General features: G+C 43.2%; 2 protein-coding genes and 1 pseudogene across 10 annotated transcripts; all 3 read right to left on the reverse strand.

Annotated features, from left to right (window-relative positions):
- LOC123129104 (F-box/FBD/LRR-repeat protein At3g52680) lies at positions 1–20,083 on the reverse strand. 5 transcript variants are annotated; one of them, XM_044549260.1, is made up of 7 exons: positions 5,010–5,282; positions 4,823–4,900; positions 4,616–4,740; positions 4,312–4,377; positions 1,029–1,922; positions 796–951; positions 1–689 (listed from the first exon to the last, which is right to left on the reverse strand). In XM_044549260.1, the coding sequence occupies exons 2-7, from the start codon at positions 4,881–4,883 to the stop codon at positions 267–269; spliced, it is 1,725 nt and encodes a 574-aa protein (XP_044405195.1). In that variant the 5' UTR covers positions 4,884–4,900; positions 5,010–5,282; the 3' UTR covers positions 1–266. The 5 variants fall into 5 exon arrangements, with proteins under 5 accessions (XP_044405195.1, XP_044405196.1, XP_044405197.1 ...); XM_044549261.1 differs by having other exon boundaries at positions 4,823–4,913; XM_044549262.1 differs by lacking the exons at positions 4,823–4,900; positions 5,010–5,282 and adding an exon at positions 2,428–4,192.
- Positions 6,097–12,526, reverse strand: LOC123129831 (uncharacterized; annotated as a pseudogene).
- Positions 15,813–19,080, reverse strand: LOC123129106 (putative F-box/FBD/LRR-repeat protein At3g49030). 5 transcript variants are annotated; one of them, XM_044549266.1, is made up of 5 exons: positions 18,802–19,080; positions 17,599–18,492; positions 17,365–17,520; positions 16,744–17,183; positions 15,813–16,426 (listed from the first exon to the last, which is right to left on the reverse strand). In XM_044549266.1, exons 1-4 carry the CDS (start codon positions 18,805–18,807, stop codon positions 16,752–16,754), a joined length of 1,488 nt encoding a protein of 495 aa, XP_044405201.1. In that variant the 5' UTR covers positions 18,808–19,080; the 3' UTR covers positions 15,813–16,426; positions 16,744–16,751. The 5 variants fall into 5 exon arrangements, with proteins under 5 accessions (XP_044405201.1, XP_044405204.1, XP_044405203.1 ...); XM_044549269.1 differs by having other exon boundaries at positions 15,813–16,419; positions 18,802–19,020; XM_044549268.1 differs by having other exon boundaries at positions 15,813–16,419; positions 16,737–17,183; positions 18,802–19,020.
- Positions 20,084–24,150: the final 4,067 nt, after the last annotated feature.

The following is a 24,150-nucleotide window of genomic DNA, read 5'->3' on the forward strand; positions in this document are numbered from 1 at the left end:
TTAGCCAACATGTCACTTAAATTTATGCGAATAATAGTTCAGTATTCATCATCCTTCCATCATCATAAAATAAGAATACAGTTCATAAGGTCAAAACAAAATTAGAAGAACTCTTAACAAAAGTAACCAACACTTCCAACAATGTTAAATCAAGGAGTTGAGGTGTTGGAAATCAGCTTGTCCTCACTATATGATTCTTTTTTCCTCTTATCCTCATCCATCTCCATTGAGGAGTAACTAACACTTCCAACAGCTTCAATGTTAAATCAGCAACTTGTGTCAAACCGTGAGCACTCCGGGTACAGAATCTTTGCTTGATGATCTTCCCTTACCATCTTGTTGGAGTGAATTATGGCAAAGGACTCAATCCCCACAGTTATTCTCTTCTTCAATGAAATCCTCTGCCTTTTAGTCCAGGGGAACCTGACCTGCTTTTCGTCTTTGCAGTTAGCACACAACAACCTACTATACAGGAACACATCCTCTAGATTCACGGCCGCTGCCATAACACGTCTGACATAATTCACAAAGTAATCTTCAGATTCAAAGCCACAGATGACAAGTGTAACCAAACTGCGGTGTTGGAAATCAGCTGTGGCCGAGTCCCACTCTACACCCTTGTCCTCACTATATAATTCTTTTTTCCTCTTCTCCTCATCCATCTCCATTGAACACGCATGATCCCATACCTGCATGACATAAAAACAACAAAGATGAAAATAAATTCAATAGAGCAGACATTTGTACTCATATTAAGCCCATGTAGCAAAAAGAGATGTATAGGTAAGCACATACTGTGATGTATAGATCCTTCAGTAAGGGTGCAGCTTCAAGAATAAACATTGTCCAGGTGAGATCATACCCTTCAGGAAGATTAACCAGATTCACAAATCTTAGCTGGCAAAAGACAGATGCCAGACTTTGAGTTGGGCATTCTGGCTGAACCCAAATCTGCAAGGAATAAAAACGCATGATGAGATGAGCAGAGTAAGTGAAGTACGGCTCACAAAGCTACAATCTCGACTTACCTTTTCGGATCTAAATCCCAACTTCAGATTTTGTACAGAGGTACTGCTAAGAAACTCACTTAACTTGAACATTTTGTTGAAACTAAGGGCAACGTTTGTGAGGCTTACAGACGTGAGCAATGGGACATGACCAATAAATAGTGGATCATCAAAATCTATCCAACCATCAAAGACCAACAGTGTGAGTTGAGGGAGCCAGCTCAGCTTAACATGTGTGAGACGACACTGGGTGATACAAAGCTCATTGAGATGAGCATGTTCAACTTGGAGCGTGCTGTGTTCACCAGAGTCACAATTGTACAAGTGCAGATGCTTCAACCGCTTGCAGGAGACTAGGATGCTGGATATGTCCGATTCACCAAATCTCAAATTCTGTAGTTCAAGGCTAGTGAGACCACCAAATGCATTTGAACAAGCATCAAAGAACACCATGAATTTTCTCCCACAGGTGACAAGTTCATCATCGTCTATTTCAGCAATGTCATCCGTCCCTGTCCTAACACTGAATTTGGCAACCTCAACCAAGTGCGTCGCCATGGCATGACCAACAGCACGTCCGATGGATAGGGGGGCATCATCTCTCAAGTAGAATGTCGTAGATAGTAGGCGGATGGTGTGTTCACCTGGATTTCTGCGTGCTAGTATGCTCTCTGTCGCTTGGACCACAGCCGCATTGGTCCGGACCAATTCATCAACAGAGACGTTGCTGTGTAACACACCCTCGGGGAGGAAGTCCTGCACGCTTATTATAAGCCGAGACAGCTTGCCGCAAAGCTGACCCCACCGTCTGGCCAGGATGCTGGTTCTTGCAGCCTCAGGGACATTGAGTCGGTCAAGAATGTTGACCAGAATGTCGTCAGGCAATGCGCTGAGCATATCATCTCTACTGCCTTTCTGCATTTGGCATGGAAACAAATAAGAGTTAATTTCACAAGTCGCAAATATTCTCAGATATGCAATTACAATCACAAAGACATAACCTTGATTTAGTATAAATATTACAAACTTGGCATATTTTTCTTGCAATATTAAAAAAGCAACTTTTATACAATCGCAAAGTTGCAAGTTTCTTAGAATAACAGGATGCTCCATTGCATAATTTTTAACTCCCACTAAAGGGTTCTCTCTGAAAACAAAATATCTTATGTAAAGGAAGGGCAATTCCAATGTAGTACAAGCCACACAGACTTGCATATTTTTTGGCACGCAAAAAATGCAATTATCAAATTTTGATTCAGTTTCGAAGATGTTAAATTTTATACAATTGCAGAGATGCGATTTGATGTAGTCCAAGAGCAAAAAAAAAAAACTACTCCCTGTAATAAGACTTCAAATAGATGCAATTTGGAGCACAATTTTTAGACAGAAGACCTAGAGGAGAAGAGGACAGTGAACTCACCCCCATGGCTCCTGCGTAGATCCGCCGAGGCCCGAGAAGAATTGGTCACCGTGAATTGGCTCACGAGTTGCCGTCTCCTCCGAAGATTGGCTGCGAGAAGCACGGTGTCCGCCCGGCCAGATATGCATATATCTGCTGGGTTGCCGCCACCAATGGAGACTCGGAGACTGAATTCGAAAGAGGGCCTGTTTCTGATTGTAATCCGGAAAGGACTGCTTTGATTCCGGATTAGCCACTAAAGAAGGGAGCTGCTTCGATTGCGGACTGCGGCTCGGAGAGGAGCCGCTTGATTGCTTGGATTGCCGGTCGCAGCTCGGAAAGGAGCCGCTTGATTGCGGACCGCCGCTCCCAAAAGAGCTGCTGCTCTTGCTGATTCGATTGGGGGCTGCAGCTCCCAAAGGGGGAGCTGCTTATTTGGTCGCCTGTTCGCAAGCGGCAGTGGATCCTCATTCGAGGCATCCGACGGCGATTGCGACGGCGAGAGGGGGGAGATCGTCGCACGGCAGGCGGTGGCGCATAACTGACACCCGATCCCCTTTGCTCTCTGGTGGAACCCTAGTTTTTTTTCTTTTTCTTTTGACAAGATGGTGGAACCCTAGGTGGGAGGGGGCGGCGTGGAAGGGAGGATCGCCATTTATATACTGCGGCCTGCGATGGAGGAATGATGGGCTAAGGCCCATTGTTCATCACCCCTAAAAATTTGTTTACATGCGGCCTGCCATGGAGGGATGATGTGCTAAAGCCCAATGTTCATCACCATATTTATATAGAGGGATGATGTGCTAAAGCCCAATGTTCATCACCATATTTATATAGAGGGATGATGTGCTAAAGCCCAATGTTCATCACCATATTTATATAGAGGGATGATGTGCTAAAGCCCAATGTTCATCACCATATTTATATAGAGGGATGATGTGCTAAAGCCCAATGTTCATCACCATATTTATATAGAGGGATGATGTGCTAAAGCCCAATGTTCATCACCATATTTATATAGAGGGATGATGTGCTAAAGCCCAATGTTCATCACCATATTTATATAGAGGGATGATGTGCTAAAGCCCAATGTTCATCACCATTTATATATGCGGCATGGTTGGGAGGATCACCATTTATATAAGCAACCTGCTAATGACAGAAAGTTGCAAGCAAAAACATCCCTAGTGTGCGTGTGCATCACCCCTAAAAAAATGTGTATGTGCTTCCCTTTCTTGTACTAGTACTTCGCAAAAAAGTAGCCATTCGACTGCTGACACAGATCTGCCAGCAAAACGCGACAAAAAAAGAACTATATGGTGCAAGTACAAGAAAAATCACTTTGCTGGACGAGCTCTAGACGCGAGCCCTATTTTTTTAGTAGCGCCAAAATGGTATTTCAAAGTTTCAAAAAAATTCAAAAAAAATCAACATGTTTATATGGATGTGCTACTACACGTGTGCAAATTCTGATGATGAAATAAGTAGCCATGTGAGTTACGTAAAAATGACAAAATCGTGATTTTGTAAAGATGAACATTGCTTCTACTATTCACTATTTAGAGATAACCATTTTGTCATTTTTGTATAGCTCACATGTTTACTTATTTCATCACCAAACTTTATATGTGTGTAATATATATCCATATGATCATGAAGAATTCTTTTTATTTTTTATTTCATATGATTTTTAAACTATTTAAATTAAATTCCTCCAATGCACCCGTGCAAAAAAAAATCCACTCTCGCAAGTACTTCCCTGCATTATTTGTTTTCCACATGTAACCTGCATGAAAAGCACGCCCACGAAACCACACTGGATAATGTCGCCCTTTGTGGATGCGAGCTTTTTGGCTGATTCTAATAAAAGTGCAATTGCGAGTATTACAGGAATCCTCATCTTACCTGTCTGAGATCAGAGAAACCATTACAGACAGTAAAATTGCATAGCGTGCGGCCATCCCGTTTCATCTGCATAGACAATCCAAGACTCAGAAATAGAGCCGAAATATTCTTTCAGTATCAGAAAACAACAGTTCCTAAAAATTTAAATTCATCCATGGCAGCAACTAGTTTAGCATGCACACTCCACAAACAAGAAACAATATAGTATTTAAACATATCAGTAGTCTGTCACTGCCTAAGAGGCAGATCAAGAGGTATTACACTAGGAGAACTAGATTAGAACATAAATAGTAGTACTACTCACAGAAGTGGGAAGATTAGCAATGTGAGAGTGCTCATCTCCTGATATCATTTCAACAGCTATTTGATGGCCATCTGGTGATTCAGACTCAAGAAGGCAAATTATGTAGTGGGATTGATCAACTATACCTGCCATGTGTGAAGTTTTAGAACAAGAGTTAGAACTAAGAGCATAATAAGATTATGCGTGCACAAGAAGAAACAAACCCACCTCTACAGAAATACTGCACGGTGAAAAACAAGTCTTCTAATGTTTCGACTATTTTTTGCATCCTCCTAGTCGAATAGCCTGTTCAAGGCCACTGTCACTATCTTCAGTCTCACAAGTCTAGCCACTGACACTATCTTCAAGGCCGCTGCCGAATCCCACTTTACAAAAATCAAACTTTACATCTTACCTAAGTCATTACCTAAACCACGTTCCTCCTACTCCGGCATGTGCACTACTCCGCACGAGCTTCACATTCTCCTCCGTGCGGCGGGAGCTGTTCATCAGGTCGTCAGCACTAATCTACCTCCTCCAATGAGTTTAGTTTGCAGACGCAAAACAAAGGTCATTCTCCTACTCTTCTAAAACTTGAAGTCCATCTTCTTGCTCTTCTTCTTCCAAGAAAACCGCGACGGCCAGCTCCCTTCCCTGCCGATCTCCCCCCTCCTCTTCCTCTTGCCCGCACCTCTCTCCCTCCTCCCATAACTCCCTGCACCTGTCAACCGAAACACATAGGTAGGTAACCAAAACATGTCGCACCATGCATAATATCCCTGCACTCTGCAGCAGAAAATGGCCGGTGAGACGGTCTTACTTTGCCACCAGAGTGTCGTGCACGGCGTCAAGCTGGTCCAGGTGGATGGTGACGTCCACTCTCTCCAGCCCCTGGTTCTTAAGCAGCAAAGACTCAATATCAGGCAAGGAACATGTTTAAATAACACGTGACAACAACTACACTGCACGTTTATCGTTTATCTTGTGCTCCCACCAGCACGTACCTGTGATTAACGCGAGAATGCGCATGCAGCTTGTGAGTTGTGACTTTATGGCTGACAAGCTAAGCGTGAATCGAGGGAGGCGGCAGTGTACAGTGCCCCCGGCAGAGGCGGTCCTTTCTTCCTTCTGTTCAAGAACCTACAGAGGGAGGAAAGAGCAAACTGACGGTTATCAGCACCGACTAGCAAACTTAACAGGGAGCACTATGTTAATTACCAACAACTTGATGATCAATAGCACTTTTCTTTCTTGGACACAGAGAGCACATTACATCACCTGGTATAATGGCCTTTCTGCCTGGTTATTATCTGCTTCCTTCATCGATGGCTTCCGAAGGTCAATGACATCAGGTGTTTCCACGCCAGCTGGAGTGCTGTCACAGTAACAAGGACAAGTGAATACCTAGTGTCTACTGCACTATTAAATTGGAAAATAAAATGGCAACTGACAGTAGAAGAACACACGTACCCCCCCTCCTCTTCTTGCCAAAATACCTTGTACTATTTCCCATCTTCCGGCTCCTCTTCTTCCTCTTGCTGAGTAGCTTCTTCTATTTCCCCGTCTTCCTCCAGTTCCTCCTCCTCTTCTACGTCTTCCCGAATAGCTTCTTCTATTTAACCATCTTCCAGTTCATCCTCCTCATCTTCCTCTTCCTGAGTGCCTTCTTCTTCTTCTATTTCCCCATCTTTCAGTACCTCTTCCTCTTTTAGAATGCGTTTTTCTATTTTCCCATCTTCCGGTTCCTTCTCTTCTTCGTCCAATTCCTCTCCCTACATAATTGCAGAAAGCAAATGTTAGTTCTGCTCAAGAGAAACCATACTGCAATGCGACTAACTTAATTTAAAGTTCATCGTGATGCAGGAATCCAAAAACATTTTCATATACTGGGTTGGGTGCCTATGCGGTTGGAAAGAAACGATAGCAGGTTTACAAAGGAAATGTAGCAATTATTAGATGGTGTAAAACGAAACTTTTTAATAGGTAAGTTACCTGTCACTTGGAGGCTTTCCCAATTCCCCAGGTCCATCACCAATACTGCCGCCTGATGACACGGTTTATCTTGAGCTGCCACCAGCACGTACCTGCAAAGTGAGGCCATGCGGCGTGTGACTTTTATGGTTGACAAACTATATGGGAATCGAGGGAGAACTACGCGATAGGTTTGGCTAGGGAAGCATATGGGTGGTTCGACGCGAACAGCGCCCGTGGGGTGATCATTTCTTCTTTCTGTTCAAGAACTTTCAGAGGGAAGAAACAGCGTGTTGATGATTAACAGCAACGACTAGCCAAGCTAAGCGGTGCCATAATAGAATGATTTGTCAACCATCAAGACATTGATGATTAACACCACTTTGCTTTCTCGTACACAGAGAGCAGTTTACTGACCTGGCTGGTTATCTGCATCCTTCCTCTGCAGCTTCGAAGGTCGATAACATCAGGTGTTTCCACAGCAGCTGGAGTACTGTTACAGCAACAACGAAAATTAGAAACTAAGTGTCTACTGCACTATTTAATTGAAATAAGAAAACTGGTAACTGGCACTTAAAATAACTGGCAACAAAAGAACAGGAGTATAGAGAATTACCTTGAGATGGTGTCAACAGACCGAATGCCTTCTTCTATTTCCGCATGAATAATTAGTTCCTCCTCTTCTTCCTCTTCATCCTCTTCGTCTTCTGAATCTACCCAGTGTTTGCTGCGATTGAGAGGTTCTTCCTAGATAATCGCAGAAAGCAAATGTTAGTGCTGCTCACGAAAACCACAATACACTGCAACTAACTATTGACAAGCTTTGACTTGCTGCAGGAATCCAAAAAACATGTTCATATACTGGGATATGGTACAGAGAAATAATAGCAGGTTTGGTTTAGGTAAGGTACCTCATCGGGTCCATCACCAAAACTGTCCCCACGAGAGATTGGGGCATTTAAACCTGGGATCTTCAGATAAGGATAAGAGGTTGGACGACCAAAGAACTGGCAAAAATGAAGCGGGGTCAACTGGCTAATGATGAAAGCATTGCCAATAAGAAAACCAGACGAACATAGGTTAGTTAATACAGTGCATACCTGCAACCTGGTAAGCCATGAGGGCAGGGCATCATCAGGCATACCAAGAGCTTTCTTAAGCTCCTGGGACAGCATACCTGGTTTCATTATCTTAAGTTTCAGCTGTAGAATGTGCAAGTAGAACTTATCATCAGAATCATATATGGACTCATGGATAGTCTCTGCCTTTATTTGCTGTGTAAATATTGTAGAGTACATACCTCAAGCTCTTTCCCTTCATAATGCAGATCACCATGACTAGTGAACTTGGGTTTTGTTTGATATTTGAAAAATGCATTATGAAAAACCTGTGGAAAACAAAAGATTATTAGCCTTGAATGACAACCATGGTACAAACTAATAACTGGGCAGATCTAATATTAAAGTTACATCAATTATCAATTACACACCAGCACTAGCATTATTAGTTGTGTAAGTTACCTAAACGTTACAATGGCACTCAGGAAGTTACTCTGATGGGTTCGTATTTGCAGATAACTCATGGAGGATTTAGGTTTGCATCAAAAAGAGGGCCTAAAATACAAACACAGTGATAAAACTAGAGAAGGCACTATAAAGTAGCAAAATATATGTACTCATGGTTGTATGGAAGAAAGCAGAGGAAGCAAGATCCACAAATTGCTTCATATGCAGCTTTGGCAACATAACTAAACTAGTATGATATGCAGCTGGAGATGTTGACCTGATAATCCATATCCATATTACCCATCTTGGGCTGCATATGGTCGCGTTGCTTCTGTTCAACGTCTTGCTGTTCTCCTTCTCAATGTATGCCTGCATAAAAAATTATCTATTAGGCTTTCCTTTTTGTGCAGGAAATAACTGGACATAAACATGAGTATGCAAATCATTTGGCTGCCCACAGTAGCCAAATGAAAACAGAGTCTACAGAAATGAAATGACCTCTGGAATATGGAGGCAACCATTTTGAAATGGCACCGGTGAATATAACACTGGGACGTATGTGGCAGATAATGAATTCAGAAAGAACCTGAAAATCACAAAATTAGATTATACAACATAAAATTCTGGCAGGTCAAAAGGAACAGAATAATAACTAGAGAGTAAGCACCCTACTTGTAGTTCAACAAGACATAATATAAGCCATGAATGCTCTTATTGCCAGTAAATGAAAGGAGTGACTGTGTAGTGTTGTCCACCTCAGATAAAGCATCTATATGAAGTGTCTGCAAGTTCAAGAAAAATAAAACACAAACTGTCACTAACTGCAGCCTGACTAGCAAATAAGGGGAAAGGTTGATAAGCAAATAGAACCTGGCCCAGATAGAGTGCTTGGATTTTTTAAAATTCGTCAGCAGCCTGCTCCACTTCAGCATTGCAAAGAGGCATAGAAAAGCGAACGCCCTGTGACAATCCAGACACATAGTCACACAATCATAACCCTAACAGTAAAAATGATTTTGAGCTAGTACAAAGCTCAAAAGAAAAGCTTTAATTGTCTTAAGCAGTTGGATGACTTAGAGACCATCAGGCCAATATTATATATCTCACTCCTGTTAGGGTACCACATACGGGTAGAAAAATCACTTAAACTACTGAAGCAATGTTACTTTCAGCAAAATGGGAAATCGAAAGCAATTATTACATAACAAAATATAATGTTTTATTCCCATGTAGAACTAGAAAGCCGTAAGTTCTCAGAAAATTAAAACAAGACTCAAAGAGTAGCCTTGGTAACCAATAAGTTGATCTACTTGATTAAAGTGACACAAAATTGCAAGCAAGATCATAGTGAAAATAATGATTGGTCAATGACAGAAATATGTCATAGTAACTTGCAGGCATGAAAGGGTTCATTGTAATGTGGAAATTAAACCAAAGTAGAAACAGAAACAGAATGGAGAGCTTACGCATTTTCGCAGTAGTGACCTTACGCCACGTGTAGATTGTGATAAGTAGGCATTACAGGACCGCTTCTTTGAACAGTTTCCACAGATGAATAGAGCAGGAAATTGTGCAGTATAAACTAGATGACAAAACCAGTGGTCAGTACAGTGAAGGACATTAATCATAGATAGTCATAGTCTAAGGCAGGAAGGTGATCTTGAGCAAATGAAGGTGACCTTGAGCAAAATGTTGGATTACATGCTCAAAGTTCTCACTCATGTTTGAATAACAGAAGTGTAAGGCAGGAAGAAATTCATATTGTATACTGCCAGAAATACATCTTCCACCCAATAAAAATGTTCACTGCTTAACATAGATAAATCATACTTTGCATCAGCTGTCATGAGCTAATGTTTTTCTTAACAAAGATATACCTTTTTTGAACATGTACAAATGAAGACATTATGGAAATTAAAATAGTTAGGTTTATCATATAAGTGACTTATCAAGATATTATGAATGAATAATTGAGGTCTGAGGAGTAAGAAGATACCATAAAGATGTTCAACAGATTCTTGCGGAGCATGTAATGACGATTCTGAAACAAGTCTTCCCAGTCCTGATACCTTTTGAGAAGGAACTCATTTTCTACAAGCCAGAAGGGGGGAAACGTAAGGAGTTACATCCGCAGGAATTACAGGGATGTTTATTTTTAAAATACAGGAATCATTCAGTTCTACTTCTAGTGATTACCTCATGTATTTGATGAGAGCATAGCAGATATGATGGAAGCAGGTAACATGGATTGTGGATATAGCCATGATTGCAGTGCCCTTGAGAACAACAATTCCTTCTTACTCTCAGGCCTTATGAATCGTGAACTTTGAGACCCACCACGATAACTCTGAGTGATGGGCCCAGCAATACTCAAATTTGACACCTGTTAAATAGAAGAGTTCTTAGCAGGCGTATTTCATACTTTGGGTCTTTGAGGCAGATAATCTAAACAAAAAAAAAAGACAATATAGTTTCTGAAATTTATCAGCTTGCCAAAGGACTGCACCAACATGCAATATTTCCCATGATAGAACAGACACTAACACTAGCTCACCAATTTAACACTGGATTTACCAGCCAGTGAGCCAATAAACCCAAATAGTAGCTTCACGGAAACCAACATAAACAGTCCATGTATGTTCCTCAACTCCAAGAAAGTAAGTTACCTGTCTTATTTTTTTCAATTCCAGATGCAGCAATGAAGTCTGGAAGCTGGAACTGTTGTTTTTCAATACCCCTCTTTCCCTGAAACAACAGCATAATGCATGAATCCAAGAATATGAACAGAGTAATAGGTTAAAATTGGTAGTGCTAGATGATATCTTGAGTTTTAGAATTTTTTAGTCTTCAACAAAAACATAACAGTTCAGGAAGTGCGATCTGATTCTAATGCACGAAATATCAAAGGCGATGGACTCTAGTTGGACTCTAATTTGTACAGCAGAATAGGCATCAAATAAATACACAGTAGATTCAACTATCCTATATACACTACAGAAACCATTCAAGCAGTGCAACACCATTTCCAGCTTCCTTGGATGTTACAGGAGTCCCTGCAAGAATTGCACATCCATATAAGAAGGGTGAAACATGTTGGACATCATGGGCATGTTTGGTTTGTTGCCCCAAATAGCCAAGCCACAATTTTTTGTAAAGCATAATCAAGAGTTCAATATGTCTCCAAAATGACAGTAAAGTTGAGATAATTGGAGTACAGACAATGACAACTTCTCTAGTTGTTGCTGTGGCAAATGTGTCCCACATGTCATATACTAGTACTTTCCATCAAAATATAGTTAATGTAGGTCTTGGTTTACTGATTAAATCACAAGGTATATAGCTGTTCAAACAGATCGCAAATTGGATTGACATTTCAGAAGAATTAATGTTTAAAGTATGTTACTCAAATAAATAACTATTTAGTACAGCCAGCTATCTCTAGCCATGTCAGCAAACGGAGGCCTCAAATAAATAACTAATTAGTATAGCCAACTATCTCTATCCATGTCAGCAAAAAGGGCACAAGCAACAGGCGTGCCAATGAGTTGAGTTTTCCTACTTTGCACCAACAAAAGCCTTGGCGCAACCAAAATATTGCAAAGCACACTAAATATTGGAATTAGGCCAAGCGACCAAATCTTAGGGACTCCCTGGCTGACTTGGAAGAAAATGCAACCATCTTCTGCATACCGACTTACCGAGCAACTAATTTGTTACCATACTAAAAAATAGATGTTTCAAAACTCACAAACCTGCAAGAAAATTCCGTTTCTGGCACCAGTGTCTTGGAACAGGGACGGTGTTCCAGTAGGACTTCGGATAAACGAGCAACTTCAGATCTAGCAAGGGAAACAAACAACAAGGCACATGTGAGATGATGCATCCATGTAAACATGCCATATGGATATCCAACAGCATCAATATGTCCAACAGCGTGGCAGTTCGACAAGTTTAGACATTGCACTGTTATGCACGAGTGATCCACGAGGAAAAGCACCTCAACAAGATCAGGCTTGTCGCACATTTGCTTCAGCTCTGCAATCTTCATCCTCCGCAACTGCATCTGACCCCTTTCTTCTTCATGGCATTTGGGGTGCGCCTGCATTCTCCTTCTCCTCGCCCTACCAGCAACAAAAGTTTAGTCCTTCAAGTCCCGATTCCAGTTCAACCAGAAAGCACATTTGCTGCTACCACGCACCAAACCCTCACGCCCAAATTAAATCACCGAAACCCCTTCATAAACCCTACACTATTTCTTAGAAATGAGCAAAAAGGGAGGAGGAAGCCTCGGATACCTCGTCGGGAGGAGAGGAGGACCCGGAAACCGCGGGAGGTGCGGCGGCGGGGGCTCCTTGAAGCCAAATTTCTCGAAGACGGCAGCGGAGGGCGGAGGCGCCGAGGAGGGGGGGTCGCCGGCGTCGAGGCCGGGCTTCTCCGGCACGTACTCCGCCCCCATCTGCGGGAAACACAGGCGTTAGGCGCGGTCCGAGCAGACTATGGAGCGGCGGCACCGGAACTCACCTGGGGGGCAGGTCGGGGCCGGGGCTCTCCTTGGAGCCCTCGCCCGCCGCGGCATTGGCACCCGCGGCCCCGCTCTTCCCGGCCCTTCCGCGGCAGCGGCGGAGGTGGCGGCCGCGCCAGGCGTCCCTCGGTTTGGGGCGCGCGGCATCAGCCGCCGCGGCGACGGTGACGGCGGTGGCTGTTTGCTGTCCGACGTCGGCAGAAGCAAGGCGACGAGAGCGAGAGGAGAGACGGGCTTTGCCAGTGGGCGCGACGAGTTGAGCTATGTGCCGCCCGCTGCACGAGTTGAGCCGGCCCGATAACCGCGGGCCATCTGACGTCATGTTCTTTTTGGTTTTTCTTCCTTTTTTACTCACATTTCCCCCTTTTTGTTTTTTGTTTTTCAAAATTTATATTTACAAATATTATGAATAAATATATTACAAAAAGTACTTCACATAAAACATTGAAAAATGTTAACCATGTATAAAAAATGTTAATCATCCGTAGAAAAGTGTTTGTGACGTTTTAAAAATGTGACATGGTTAAAAAACATGTACATGACATTTTAAGAAATGTTTATATTATGTACCAAAAATGTTGGCATAATTCAAAACCATGTTTTGAACATTAGAAAAAATCAAAACTTTCAGAATTGCATTTGTGACATTTTTAAAAAACTGTATGCAATATAAAAAAATGTGTTCAGATGTTACAAAATGTTTCATCACATTAAACTTTAAACAAATGTACATGACATTTTAAAGATAAAATCTACCATGTCCAAAAAAGTTCATGACTTTTCTAAAAAATGTTTAATCAATGTAAAAAATCTCCCCGTTGGTTCAAAAATTTGTTTATGTCCATTAAAAAATTTAGGTGACATTTGAAAGAAAGATTCACATGTTTCCAAAAAGTGTCAATGGAAATTTCAAAAAAGAAAATACAATGTAAAAAAATTTGATGTAAACGTGTATTTGGAAAATGTTACAATGTTTTCAGAAAAGTGTTCAAAACATGGCTGTGAAGTGTTTGGGAAATGTTTGAAGTGTATTAAAAAAATGTTTCACATGTGCACTATAACTGTACATTGTGTAATGAGAAAAGGAAGACATGTGTTAAAAAACAAGAAGAAACCCCAATAATACGAATAAAACCATGGAAAAAATTTAAAAGTAAAGAAAAAACCATTGATAAAACACATGAAAGTAACGTTTGACAAAACGAAAAGGAAAAACCCGAAGAAAACCAGTGAAAAGAAATAAAAGAGAACGAGAAAAAAAGAAAAAAAAGAAACCAAAGCATATCGAGCGACCTACAGTGACACGCGAGCAACAGCGGCCCTGCTCTTCCTAGACGTTCCACGGCAGTGGTGGAGGTGGTGGTCGTGCCAGACATCCCGCGGCTTGGGGCTCGCGGCATCATTGGCGACAATGACGGTGATGCTGGTGGCAATGCGCATGATCCTCGTCGGCTTATTTGCAATGGGCATTGTGAGTTTCCTTTTCTCACTTTTTTCCCTCGATCTTTTCAATAGTTGTGTCAACCAGTATGCATATGGTTGACGTTTTCTCACATCTTCTTTTAGATACTTTTCCTGTCAGGTTTGGGTTTGACAATTGGTCTGAAATTAACCACGCAGTTATTCGCAAAGCCTAAGAATTACAAGGTTTGGCAACCACAAAATCGCCACAGTTGTTCTGATTTTCAACATTTGTATTGCATAATAAACTGGCGCTGGCTTTTTCCTGGTTCTGGCGGGGTGGCCTTTCTTCGGCATGCTCTTAGAGGCATATGCAAAAAAAAAAAGGTTTGGTTTCTTTATTGTTTCTTTCTTGCCCATTTTATGTTTTGAGAAAACCTAGAAAATGTTGCTACGATTTTATCTCCAAAAACCAATGTGTTGACATCACATCACATCACAGGACAAAACATTCTCATTTTTTGATCTCCCGGTGACTAGTCCTGTTGCTTCATGCACCGCTACAGAAGGAAACAAGTGCCGGTCTCGCACTTGTGATGTAGCACCTGAAGTTTTTTTTCTCTTTCCGGGGACAAGAGCGTCTTTTCCTTTACCTGTTTACTTATTACCGGTGGAAGAGAAGGTACTATTTTTTTCATGGTAATACATGTCTCATTCATATCATAACGAACAAAGTACAAGTCACGTAAAGACCGACACAACAAAACTGAAAAGATAGTAGAACATATTTAAGCTTGACACCAATGCCAACCACCTGCCTCCGGCACCACCACAACAACTACCGAAGAAAAGAATGACGAATCACCTCCTCACTCGAGCTCGACGCGGCTCCATCGCTGATATGCAGCTTTGCGGACCTCCAAGGTGGCTCACCAAAAGTGAATCCCTTGTCGTTGAACAAATCAGACCGGGGCAACACCCCGGACATGCCATCGAACTCCAGATCTGGCACCCCACCACGAATAAAACACCGAAGGAGGAAACCATACCTGCCATCCACGAACCACGAGCCCAGCACATGCTCCGTCTTCCAGATGTCATCAATGCAGACCACAATCTGCATCCGCTCCTTGACTACCTCCCAAGCTTCGCGCCGACGCTGGAGCAAACGCCATCGCAACGGCGGAGCCCGAGGACACAGGTCCACCACGAGGATGCCGCCGCCGCCACGCCATCCTTACTTGAACAGACTGGTTTCCAAATCCATCCCCAACCATAGGACCGATGGCCTCGTCAGGGAAGGATCCGAAGAATCTTTATTCAGCGCTGTCATCGTTACCGCCGAAGCAAAAACAATGAACAACCTAAAAACCTAGACTACGAGGGAGTAAAAAATAATCCACACGCGTGGATCCAGCGACCCCCCTCACGCGACCCCCCTCACCACCGACGACCGAGGTCGCCGGCGGAGTGGAGCCACCGGAGAACGGCGTTGGAAGATCGGCCTCCCTGGCGGCGGCTAGGGTTCCAGCCGCACGGACAAGAGGAAAACAGCCTCCGGAGGTACTGTTCTTTGTAAATTGTTACACCACCGTGCATCGATCATACTAGCTGTAGAGGAAGTACTGCTCTTGAAGTATATATTCTCTGTTATCTTTTGAACCCCTATTGAGCTCGTGTTGGTTTTATTTCTTAATAGCCTAAAAAATGAAAACGTGCTGGAATCAAATCAAACTTAATTCATGATTCATACACAAATTGCGTGTGTTCTCTGTTGTTGCATGAGGTTTGGAATTTCGGCTAGCAGTTTCGCATGCAGTAACATCAATTTTCTGGTTAATCATAGACCATAACCAACATAGCAACAAGACCATTGTTTTGCTAACATTGCAACAAGTCACATGCACCGATTCTGTCCTCCATATGTACCAATTTAGAGGTACAAAAAACACTGAAACAAGCTCTCAACCAAAGATAACAACACTTGACTACTGTAAAATCAACACCTTTTAGCCTCACGCAAAACCCTTTTTTGCCTTGAGCATTGAGCACTCTGGGTACTCCATTTTTGCTAGATGACCAGGCCTCATCTCACCATAGTGCAATATGGCACCCGACTCGATCCCAGCGTTGAGTCTCACTCAGGGAAATCCTCTGCCATTCAGTCCAGGGGTACCTGACAAGCTTCTTCTCCTTGCAACTGCGACACTTCAACCCGCTATACAGGAAGACATCCTCTAGATTGACAGCCGCCACCAGAACACGCCTCACATAACTCACAAAGCAATCTTCAGATTCAAAGCCAAAAATGACAAGTGTTGGAAACCTGCTGCGACCAAGTCCCACTCTACACCCTTGTTCTCACTATATGATTCTTCTTTCCTCTTCTCCTTGTCCATTTCCATATTACACACATGATCCCATACCTGCATGCTAGCAAAAAGGTCCAAGATAAAAATAATTTGTCAATAGAGCAGCCATCTTTTGTATCTATCTGGTGAAAGAATCTTCTAAAACCTAACATTAAGCCCATGTGGCTAAAAAGAGATCTGAAGGTATCGTGCACAAACTGATTCGTAATAAAGCAATAATATACTTATACCCTCAGAAAAAGTCAGTGTTTCTTCTTCTAAACATAATAGTAATACAGTTGCTGAGGTAACAATTTAACAATACAGTTCATGCGGTCAAAATAAAAACTAAAACAAGCTCACAACCAAAGATAACAACTCTTGTAACACACCTCACACCTGTAAAATCAACACCTTTTTGCCTCTTTTTCCTCGAGCAGTGAGCACTCTGGGTACTCCATTTTTGCTACATGACCAGGCCTCATCTCACCATAGTGAAATATCGCAAACGACTCAATCCCAATGGTGAGTCTCTTCTTCATGGAGATCCTCTGCCTTTTAGTCCAGGGGTACCTGCCAAGCTTCTTCTCCTTGCAGCTGCCACACTCCAACCTACTATACAGGAACACGTCCTCTAGATTGACCGCCGCCACCAGAACACGTCTCACATAATTCACGAAGCAATCTTCAGATTCAAAGCCAAAAATGACGAGTGTGGCCAAACTGTGGTGTTGGAAATCTGCTGCCACCAAGTCCCACTCTACACCCCGGTTCTCACTATACGATTCTTCTTTCCTCTTCTCCTCGTCCATTTCCATATTACAGGCATGATCCCATACCTGCATGCCAGCAAAAAGGGCAAAGATAAAAATAAATTGTCAATAGAGCACCCATCTTTTGTATCTATCTGGTGAGAGTATCTTGCAATACCTAACATTAAGCCAATGTGGCAAAAGAGATATATTAATACCTAACATTAAGCCCATGTGGCAAAAGAGATATCTTTACGTAAACACATACCGTCATGTATAGCTCCTTCAGTAAGGGGGCAGCTTCAAGAATATACATTGTCCAGGTGAGATCATACCCTTCAGGAAGATGAAGCAGATTAACAAACCTTAGTTGGCGGAAAACAGATGACAGACATGGCGTCGGAAATTCTGGCTGCACCCAAATCTGCAACAAATAAGCACGTGATGAGATGGGCAAAGAAGAAGTCAAGCCACAGCTCACAAAGTGACAATCTCGACATACCTTTTCAGAATTAAATGCCAACTTCAGATCTCGTATAGAGGTACCGCTAAGAAACTCACTTAACAACACCATCTTGTGGTAACTAAGGGCAAGATTTGTGAGGCTTACAACCTCCAGCAATGGGACATGCCCAATGAACAGTGGATCTTGGAATTGTAGCCAACCTTCAAAGACCATCGTTGTGAGTTGAGGGAGCCACTTCAGCTCAACTCGTTCAAGCATACAGTGGACGATACTAAGCTCACTGAGATGAGCGTGCTCAACTTGCAGCGTGCTGCAATCACCAGAGTCACAATTGTACAAACGGAGATGCTTCAAGCGCTTGCAAGTGATGAGGACGTTGGATATGTCTGATTCCCCAAATCTCAAATTCTCTAGGTCAAGGGTAGTGAGACCACCAAATGCACTTGGACAGGCATCAAAGAACAACATGAAATTTCTCGCAGAGGTGATCAGATCATCCTCAGCCATGTCACTGATCTCATACTTCCCTGTCATAACACTGAATTTGGCATTGTCAACCAAGTGTGCCGCCATGGCATGACCAACAGCACGCCCAATGGATATGGGGACATCATCTCTCAAGTAGAACCTTGTGGACAGAAGGCGGATCGTGTGCTCTCCAGGATTTCTGCGTGTCAATATGCTATCTGTCGCTTGAACCACAGCTGCATTGATGCGGAACAATTCATCATCAGAGATGTCGGTGCACAACACACCCTTTGGCAGGAAATCCAGAGTGCTTATTATAAGCCGAGACAGCTTGGCGCAGAGCTGAGTCCACCGTCTCGAGAGGATGCTGGTTCTTGCAGCCTCACGGACATTGAGTCGGTCAAGAATGTTGACCAGAACGTCATCAGGCAGTGCGCTGAGCCTATCAACTTTCTTGCCCTTCTGCATTTGGCATCAAGACAAATATAAGAGTTTATTCCACACTAGTTGTAAAAATATTTTAACATATGCAACTTCTATGCAATTGCAAACATGTAATTTCGATGGTATCAGACACCCAGACTCGACATACTTTTTGTCGTGCAGAAATTGCAATTTTGATTCAGTTGCAAAGATGCAATTTTATAGTCACAAAGATGGAAATTTGATGTAGAAGTGCAAATTTTCAACTCTGATTAGCTCTAATCTATATAAAGGGTTCTCCCTTCGAAAACAAAAGATCGGTCAAGGAAAAGAGGACAATGAACTCACCGCCATGGCTGCCACGAAGATCCGGCGACGCCCGAGAAGATTAGGTCACCGTGAATTTGACAGCTGAAGGCTCACGAGTTGCGGCACTGGATCCTCATTCGCGGCATCCGACGGCAATTGCGGCGGCGGGAGGGGGAAGATGGGCGCACGGCAGGCGGCGGCGCATAACTGACCCCCGATGCCCTTTTGCTCTCTGGTGGAACCCTAGGCTAGGTGGGAGGGGGCGGCGTGGTTGGGAGGATCACCAGCCTGTGATGGAGGAATGATGGGCTAAGGCCCATTGTTCATCACCCCTAAAAAAATGTGTATATGCGGCCTGCGATGGAGGAATGATGGGCTAAAGCCCAATGTTCATCACCATTTATATAAGCAACCTGCTAATGACAGAAAGTTGCAAGCAAAAACATCCCCAGTGTGTGTGTGTGTGTGTGTGTGTGCATCACCCTTAAAAAAATGTTTATGTGCACCCCTTTCTTGTAGTACTTCGCAAAAATGTAGCCACTCGACTAAAGCTACCCGAACATAGACATAAACACCACATAAACGCTCTTATATGGTGCTCAGTGCTCAAAAAATCACTTTGCTGGACAAGCTCTAGACTCTAGTGAGCCCTATATTTTGAGTAGTGCCAAAATGGTATTTCGAAGTTTCAAAAAAATCCAGAAAAAATTCAACATGTTTATATGGATGTACATGTGTAGATTCTGATGATGAAACAAGTAACCATGTGAGTTACACAAAAATGACAAAATCGTGATTTTGTCAAGATGAACATTGCATGTATTATATTCACTATTTAGATATCAACATTTTGTCATTTTTTATAGCTCACATGTTTACTTATTTCATCACCAATCTTTAAACGTGTGTAATATACATCCATATGATCATGAATAATTTCTTTTTTTGGAAAATTTTAATATGCTTTTTAACTATTTAAAATATATTCCTTCAATGCACGCGTGCTAAAAAAATCCACTCTCACAAGTACTCCATCCGTCCCACAATATAAGAGCGTTTTTTACCATTAGTGTAAAAAATGCTCTTATATTGTGGGACGGATGGAGTACTTCCCTACATTGTTTGTTTTTCATATGTAACCTGCATGAAAAGCACGCTCACGAAACCACACTGGATAATATCACCCTTTGTGAATGCGAGCTTTTTGGCTGATTCTAATAAAGGTGCAATTGTGAGTATTTACAAGGAATCCTCATCTTACCTGTCTGAGATCAGAGAATCCATTACAGCCCGTAAAATTGCATGGCGTGTAGCCATCCCGTTTCATCTGCATAGATAATCCAAGACTCAGAAATAGAGCTAAAATATTCTTTCAGTATCAGAAAACGACGGTTCCTGAACATTTAAATTCATCCATGGCAGCAACTAGTTTAGCATGCACACTCCACAAACAAGAAACAATGCAGTATTTAAACATATCAACAATCTGTCACTGCCTAAGAAGCAGATCACGAGGTATTACACTAGGAGAACTAAGTTGATCATAAATAGTATTCACATAAGTGGGAAGATTGGCAATGTGAGAGTGCTCATCTCCTGATACCATTTCAACAGCTATTTGATGGCCATCCGGTGCTAGATTTTTTTTATTTTTTTAAAACATTCTATGGCATCTGGAGCACCGGTAGCACCACAAGTGCGGGTGCACCGAATACATTCCCCTACCTAAGGCATCACCTAAACCACATTCCTCCTACTCCAGCATCTACACTACTCTGCACAAGCTACACATTTTCCTCCATGCGACAGGAGATGTTCATTAGGTCGTCAAACACTAATCTACCTCCTCCAATGAATTAGTTCACAGACGAAAAATAGATGTCATTCTCTTACTCTTCTAAAACTTGAAGTCCATCTTCTTGCTCTTCTTCCAAGAAAACCGCGACGGCCAGCTCCCTTCCCTGCCGATCTTCCCCCTCCTCTTCCTCTTTCCCGCACCTCTCTCCCTCCTCCCATAACTCCCTATACCTGTAAACCGGAACAGATAGGTAGGTAACCAAAACATGACGCACCATGCATAGTATCCCTACACTCTGCAGCAGAAAATGGCCGGTGAGACGGTCTTACTTTGCCACCAGTGTCCTGCACGGCGTCAAGCTGGTCCAGGTGGATGGTGATGTCCACTCTCTCCAGCCCCTGGTTCTTAAAAGCAGCAAAGACTCAATATTAGGCAAGGAGCATGTTTAAATAACACGTGACGACAACTCTACTGCTCACCCTTTTTGGGGCTGATGACAATTACAACGATGGTGGTTTATCTTGTGTTCCCACCAGCACGTACTCCCTCCGTTCCATATTACTCGTCGCTGATTGAGTAATATGGAACAGAGGGAGTACCTGTGATTACATGTATTCATGATGGTGGTTTACTAGCAAATCCAAACAGGGAGCACTATGTTAATCACCAACAACTTGATGATCAATAGAACTTTGCTTTCTCGGACACAGAGAGCACATCACATCACCTGGTATAATGGCCTTTCTGCCTGGTTATTATCTGCTTCCTTCATCTGTGGCTTCCAAAGGTCAATGACATCAAGTGTTTCCACGCCAGCTGGAGTACTGTCACATAGTGTCTACTGCATTATAAAATTGGAAAATAAAATGGCAACTGACAATAGAAGAACACAAGTATAGATAATTACCTTAAGATGGTGTCAACAGAGCGTATGCCTTCTACTATTTCCCGATCTTCCAGTTCCTCCTCCTCTTCCTCTTGACAAATGCCTTCTACTATTTCCCCCTCTTCCAGTTCCTCCTCTTGTTCCTCTTGCCGGATCCTTCCGCTATTTCACCATCTTCCAGTTCCTCCACCTCCTCTTGCCGAATACCTTGTACTATTTCCCATCTTCCAGTTCCTCCTCTTCCTCTTGCCAAGTGCTTCTTCTATTTCCCCGTCTTCCAGTTCCTCCTCCTCATCTTCCTCTTTCGGAATGCCTTCTTCTATTTTCTCATCTTCCAGTACCTCTTCCTTTTCTTCCTCTTCTAGAATGCCCTTCTCTATTTTTTCCATCTTCCAGTTCCTTGTCCTCCTCTTCCTCTTCCTCTTCTTTGTCCAATTCTCCCCGGAGTGTGCTGCGATCAATAGGTTCCTCTCCCCACATAATTGCCGAAAGCAAATGTGTTAATTCTGCTCAAGAGAAACCATACTGCAATACGACTAATATAACATAATTTACAAGGTTCGTCATGCTGCAGGAATCCAAAAACATTTTCATATACTGGGTTGGGTGCCTATGCGGTTGGCAAGAGACAATGGCAGGTTTACAAAGGAGATGTAGCAATTATTAGACGGTGTAAATAGCAACTTTTTAATAAATAAGGTAGCTCGTCACTTGGGGGTTTCCCCACTCCCCAGGTCCATCACCAATGCTGTCGCCTGAGGCTGGTCACAATGGGCAGGAACATAAGCTAGTAACCTACACAGTTTCCTAGACTATGTTAGTACCTCCATAGTGGGTAGGAACATGTATGTAGTGTCATGCAGCGATGTATTTATTAGGATATAGACTCATTGTTTCTTGAAGTGTGTGATGTTTCGGTAACTTAGCTAGTTACCACAAGCATCTCTCTTTTCATTAAATATGTATCACATAAGCAAACTTGTATTGGAGTGTGTGATGTTACTCCTAAGTTCCTGCCCATTGTGACCAGCCTGATGACGACGATGGTTTTATCTTAGCTCCCACCAGCACATACCTGCAAAGTTAGAACATGTGGCGTGTGACTTTTATGGTTGACAAACTATACAGGGATCGAGAAAGAATTACTCGATAGGTTTGGCTAGGGAAGCATACGCGTGGCTCGACGCGAGCAGTGCCCGTGAGAATCATTTCTTCTTTCTGTTCAAGAACCTTCAGAGGGAAGAAACAGCATGTTGATGATTAACAACAACGACTAGCCAAGCCAAGTGGTGCTATAACAGAATGATTTGTTAACCATCAAGAAATTGATGTATAATGGCCATTTGTCCTGGTTACCTGGCTCCTTCCTCTGCATCTTCGAAGGTCAATAACATCAGGTGTTTCCACAGCTTGGAGTACTGTTACAGCAACAAGGAAAATGAGAAACTAAGTATCTACTACACTATGTAATTGAAGTAAAAATGGTAAATGGCGATTAAAATTACTGGCAACAAGAACAGAAGTATGTGTATCCACCATATGTGATAAAAATGGTAAATGGCAATTAAAATAACTGGCGATTAAAAATGGTAAATGGCACGTTAGCAAGGCCACGTCAACGCTAGTTGTGTATCCGCCATATGTGATATGTCCTTTTTTTGCGGGATATATGTTTTTTCTTTTGGAAAAGAAGGATGACCCCCGACCTTTATATCTGAAAAATGCATGTGGTCATTTTATTAATTATTCTCGAGGACCTTACAAAGTAGAATAAAAATATGCCTGAATCCGCCATCTTGGCAACATCTGTCGCTACTCCTATCTAAATGATGAAGGGATGCAAGCTGAGCCACATATCCAGACCTCTCACCTAAGCCTAACATCTAAAGCCGGAAGCCCCGACCGAGCCATCTGCTAAGTCCGGTGCTCAAACCGGTCCGACACACTCACATGTGTCGTCGTCGCCGTCTTCCACTGGTCCATCTTCATAGCATAGTGAGGTGACAACCTTGGCAGGTCCTCCGCCATCGACGCCATCACGACACCAAACGACGACCTCCACCTACGCGAGCATTGGCAGGTCCTCCGCCATTGACGCCACCACGACGCCAGCCGACGACCTCCACCTACGCGAGTCCATCTCCAAGCAACAGATGTAAATCCATGCTAGGATAGGGCCGCACCACCGCCGTCGCCCAAAACCAACGTCGCCCACCACCCACAAGCGCCACCCAACCCCAAGGTTCCCAAAGCGGCGCCTTCAAGAAGGGAACGACGCCGTGAGCGCCGTCGCCCGGGAGACCTAGGGGAAGGTGAAGTGAGGAGATCAATCCATACCGACGCCTCCAAGGAGGGGAACGACGCCCTCAGGCGTCGCCGTCGGCGTGGCCGGTCAAGGCCGGCCAATGATTTCGCCCGAACTAGATCCCCGCCAACATCAGCGCCTCCTGTACAGAACCGGCGACCAAGAGGAAGTGCGGCCCGACCAGGCTGGCCGGCATGCTGAACAGGGGAGGAGGGGAGGCGCCAGATCGCGCGCACCGGTCGTCGCAGAAACTGCCGCCGGCCGCCAACGACCACCGAATCCCGCCGCCCGCGCGGCCGGGACACAAGATCCACCGCCCGCACGGATGCTAGCCGGTCGTGCCTTGCCAACGAAGCCGCCGCTCCAGATCCTGTGTTACACACGCAGAAACAGGACAAC

This window comes from Triticum aestivum, chromosome 6A, assembly GCF_018294505.1.
Source record: "Triticum aestivum cultivar Chinese Spring chromosome 6A, IWGSC CS RefSeq v2.1, whole genome shotgun sequence".
Lineage (NCBI taxonomy): Eukaryota > Viridiplantae > Streptophyta > Magnoliopsida > Poales > Poaceae > Triticum > Triticum aestivum.

Coding starts and splice junctions, on each gene's coding strand:
- LOC123129104 (XM_044549260.1), bottom strand. CDS start 4,883: ATGCAAAAAATAGTCGAAACATTAGAAGACTTGTTTTTCACCGTGCAG. Junction 4,741..4,822: donor CGTGCAGTATTTCTGTAGAG/GTGGGTTTGTTT, acceptor CACACATGGCAG/GTATAGTTGATCAATCCCAC. Junction 1,923..4,311: donor GTTTCTCTGATCTCAGACAG/GTAAGATGAGGA, acceptor TGCCAAATGCAG/AAAGGCAGTAGAGATGATAT.
- LOC123129106 (XM_044549266.1), bottom strand. Junction 17,521..17,598: donor TGGCATTTAATTCTGAAAAG/GTATGTCGAGAT, acceptor TATTTGTTGCAG/ATTTGGGTGCAGCCAGAATT. Junction 17,184..17,364: donor TGAAGGAGCTATACATGACG/GTATGTGTTTAC, acceptor GCTGGCATGCAG/GTATGGGATCATGCCTGTAA.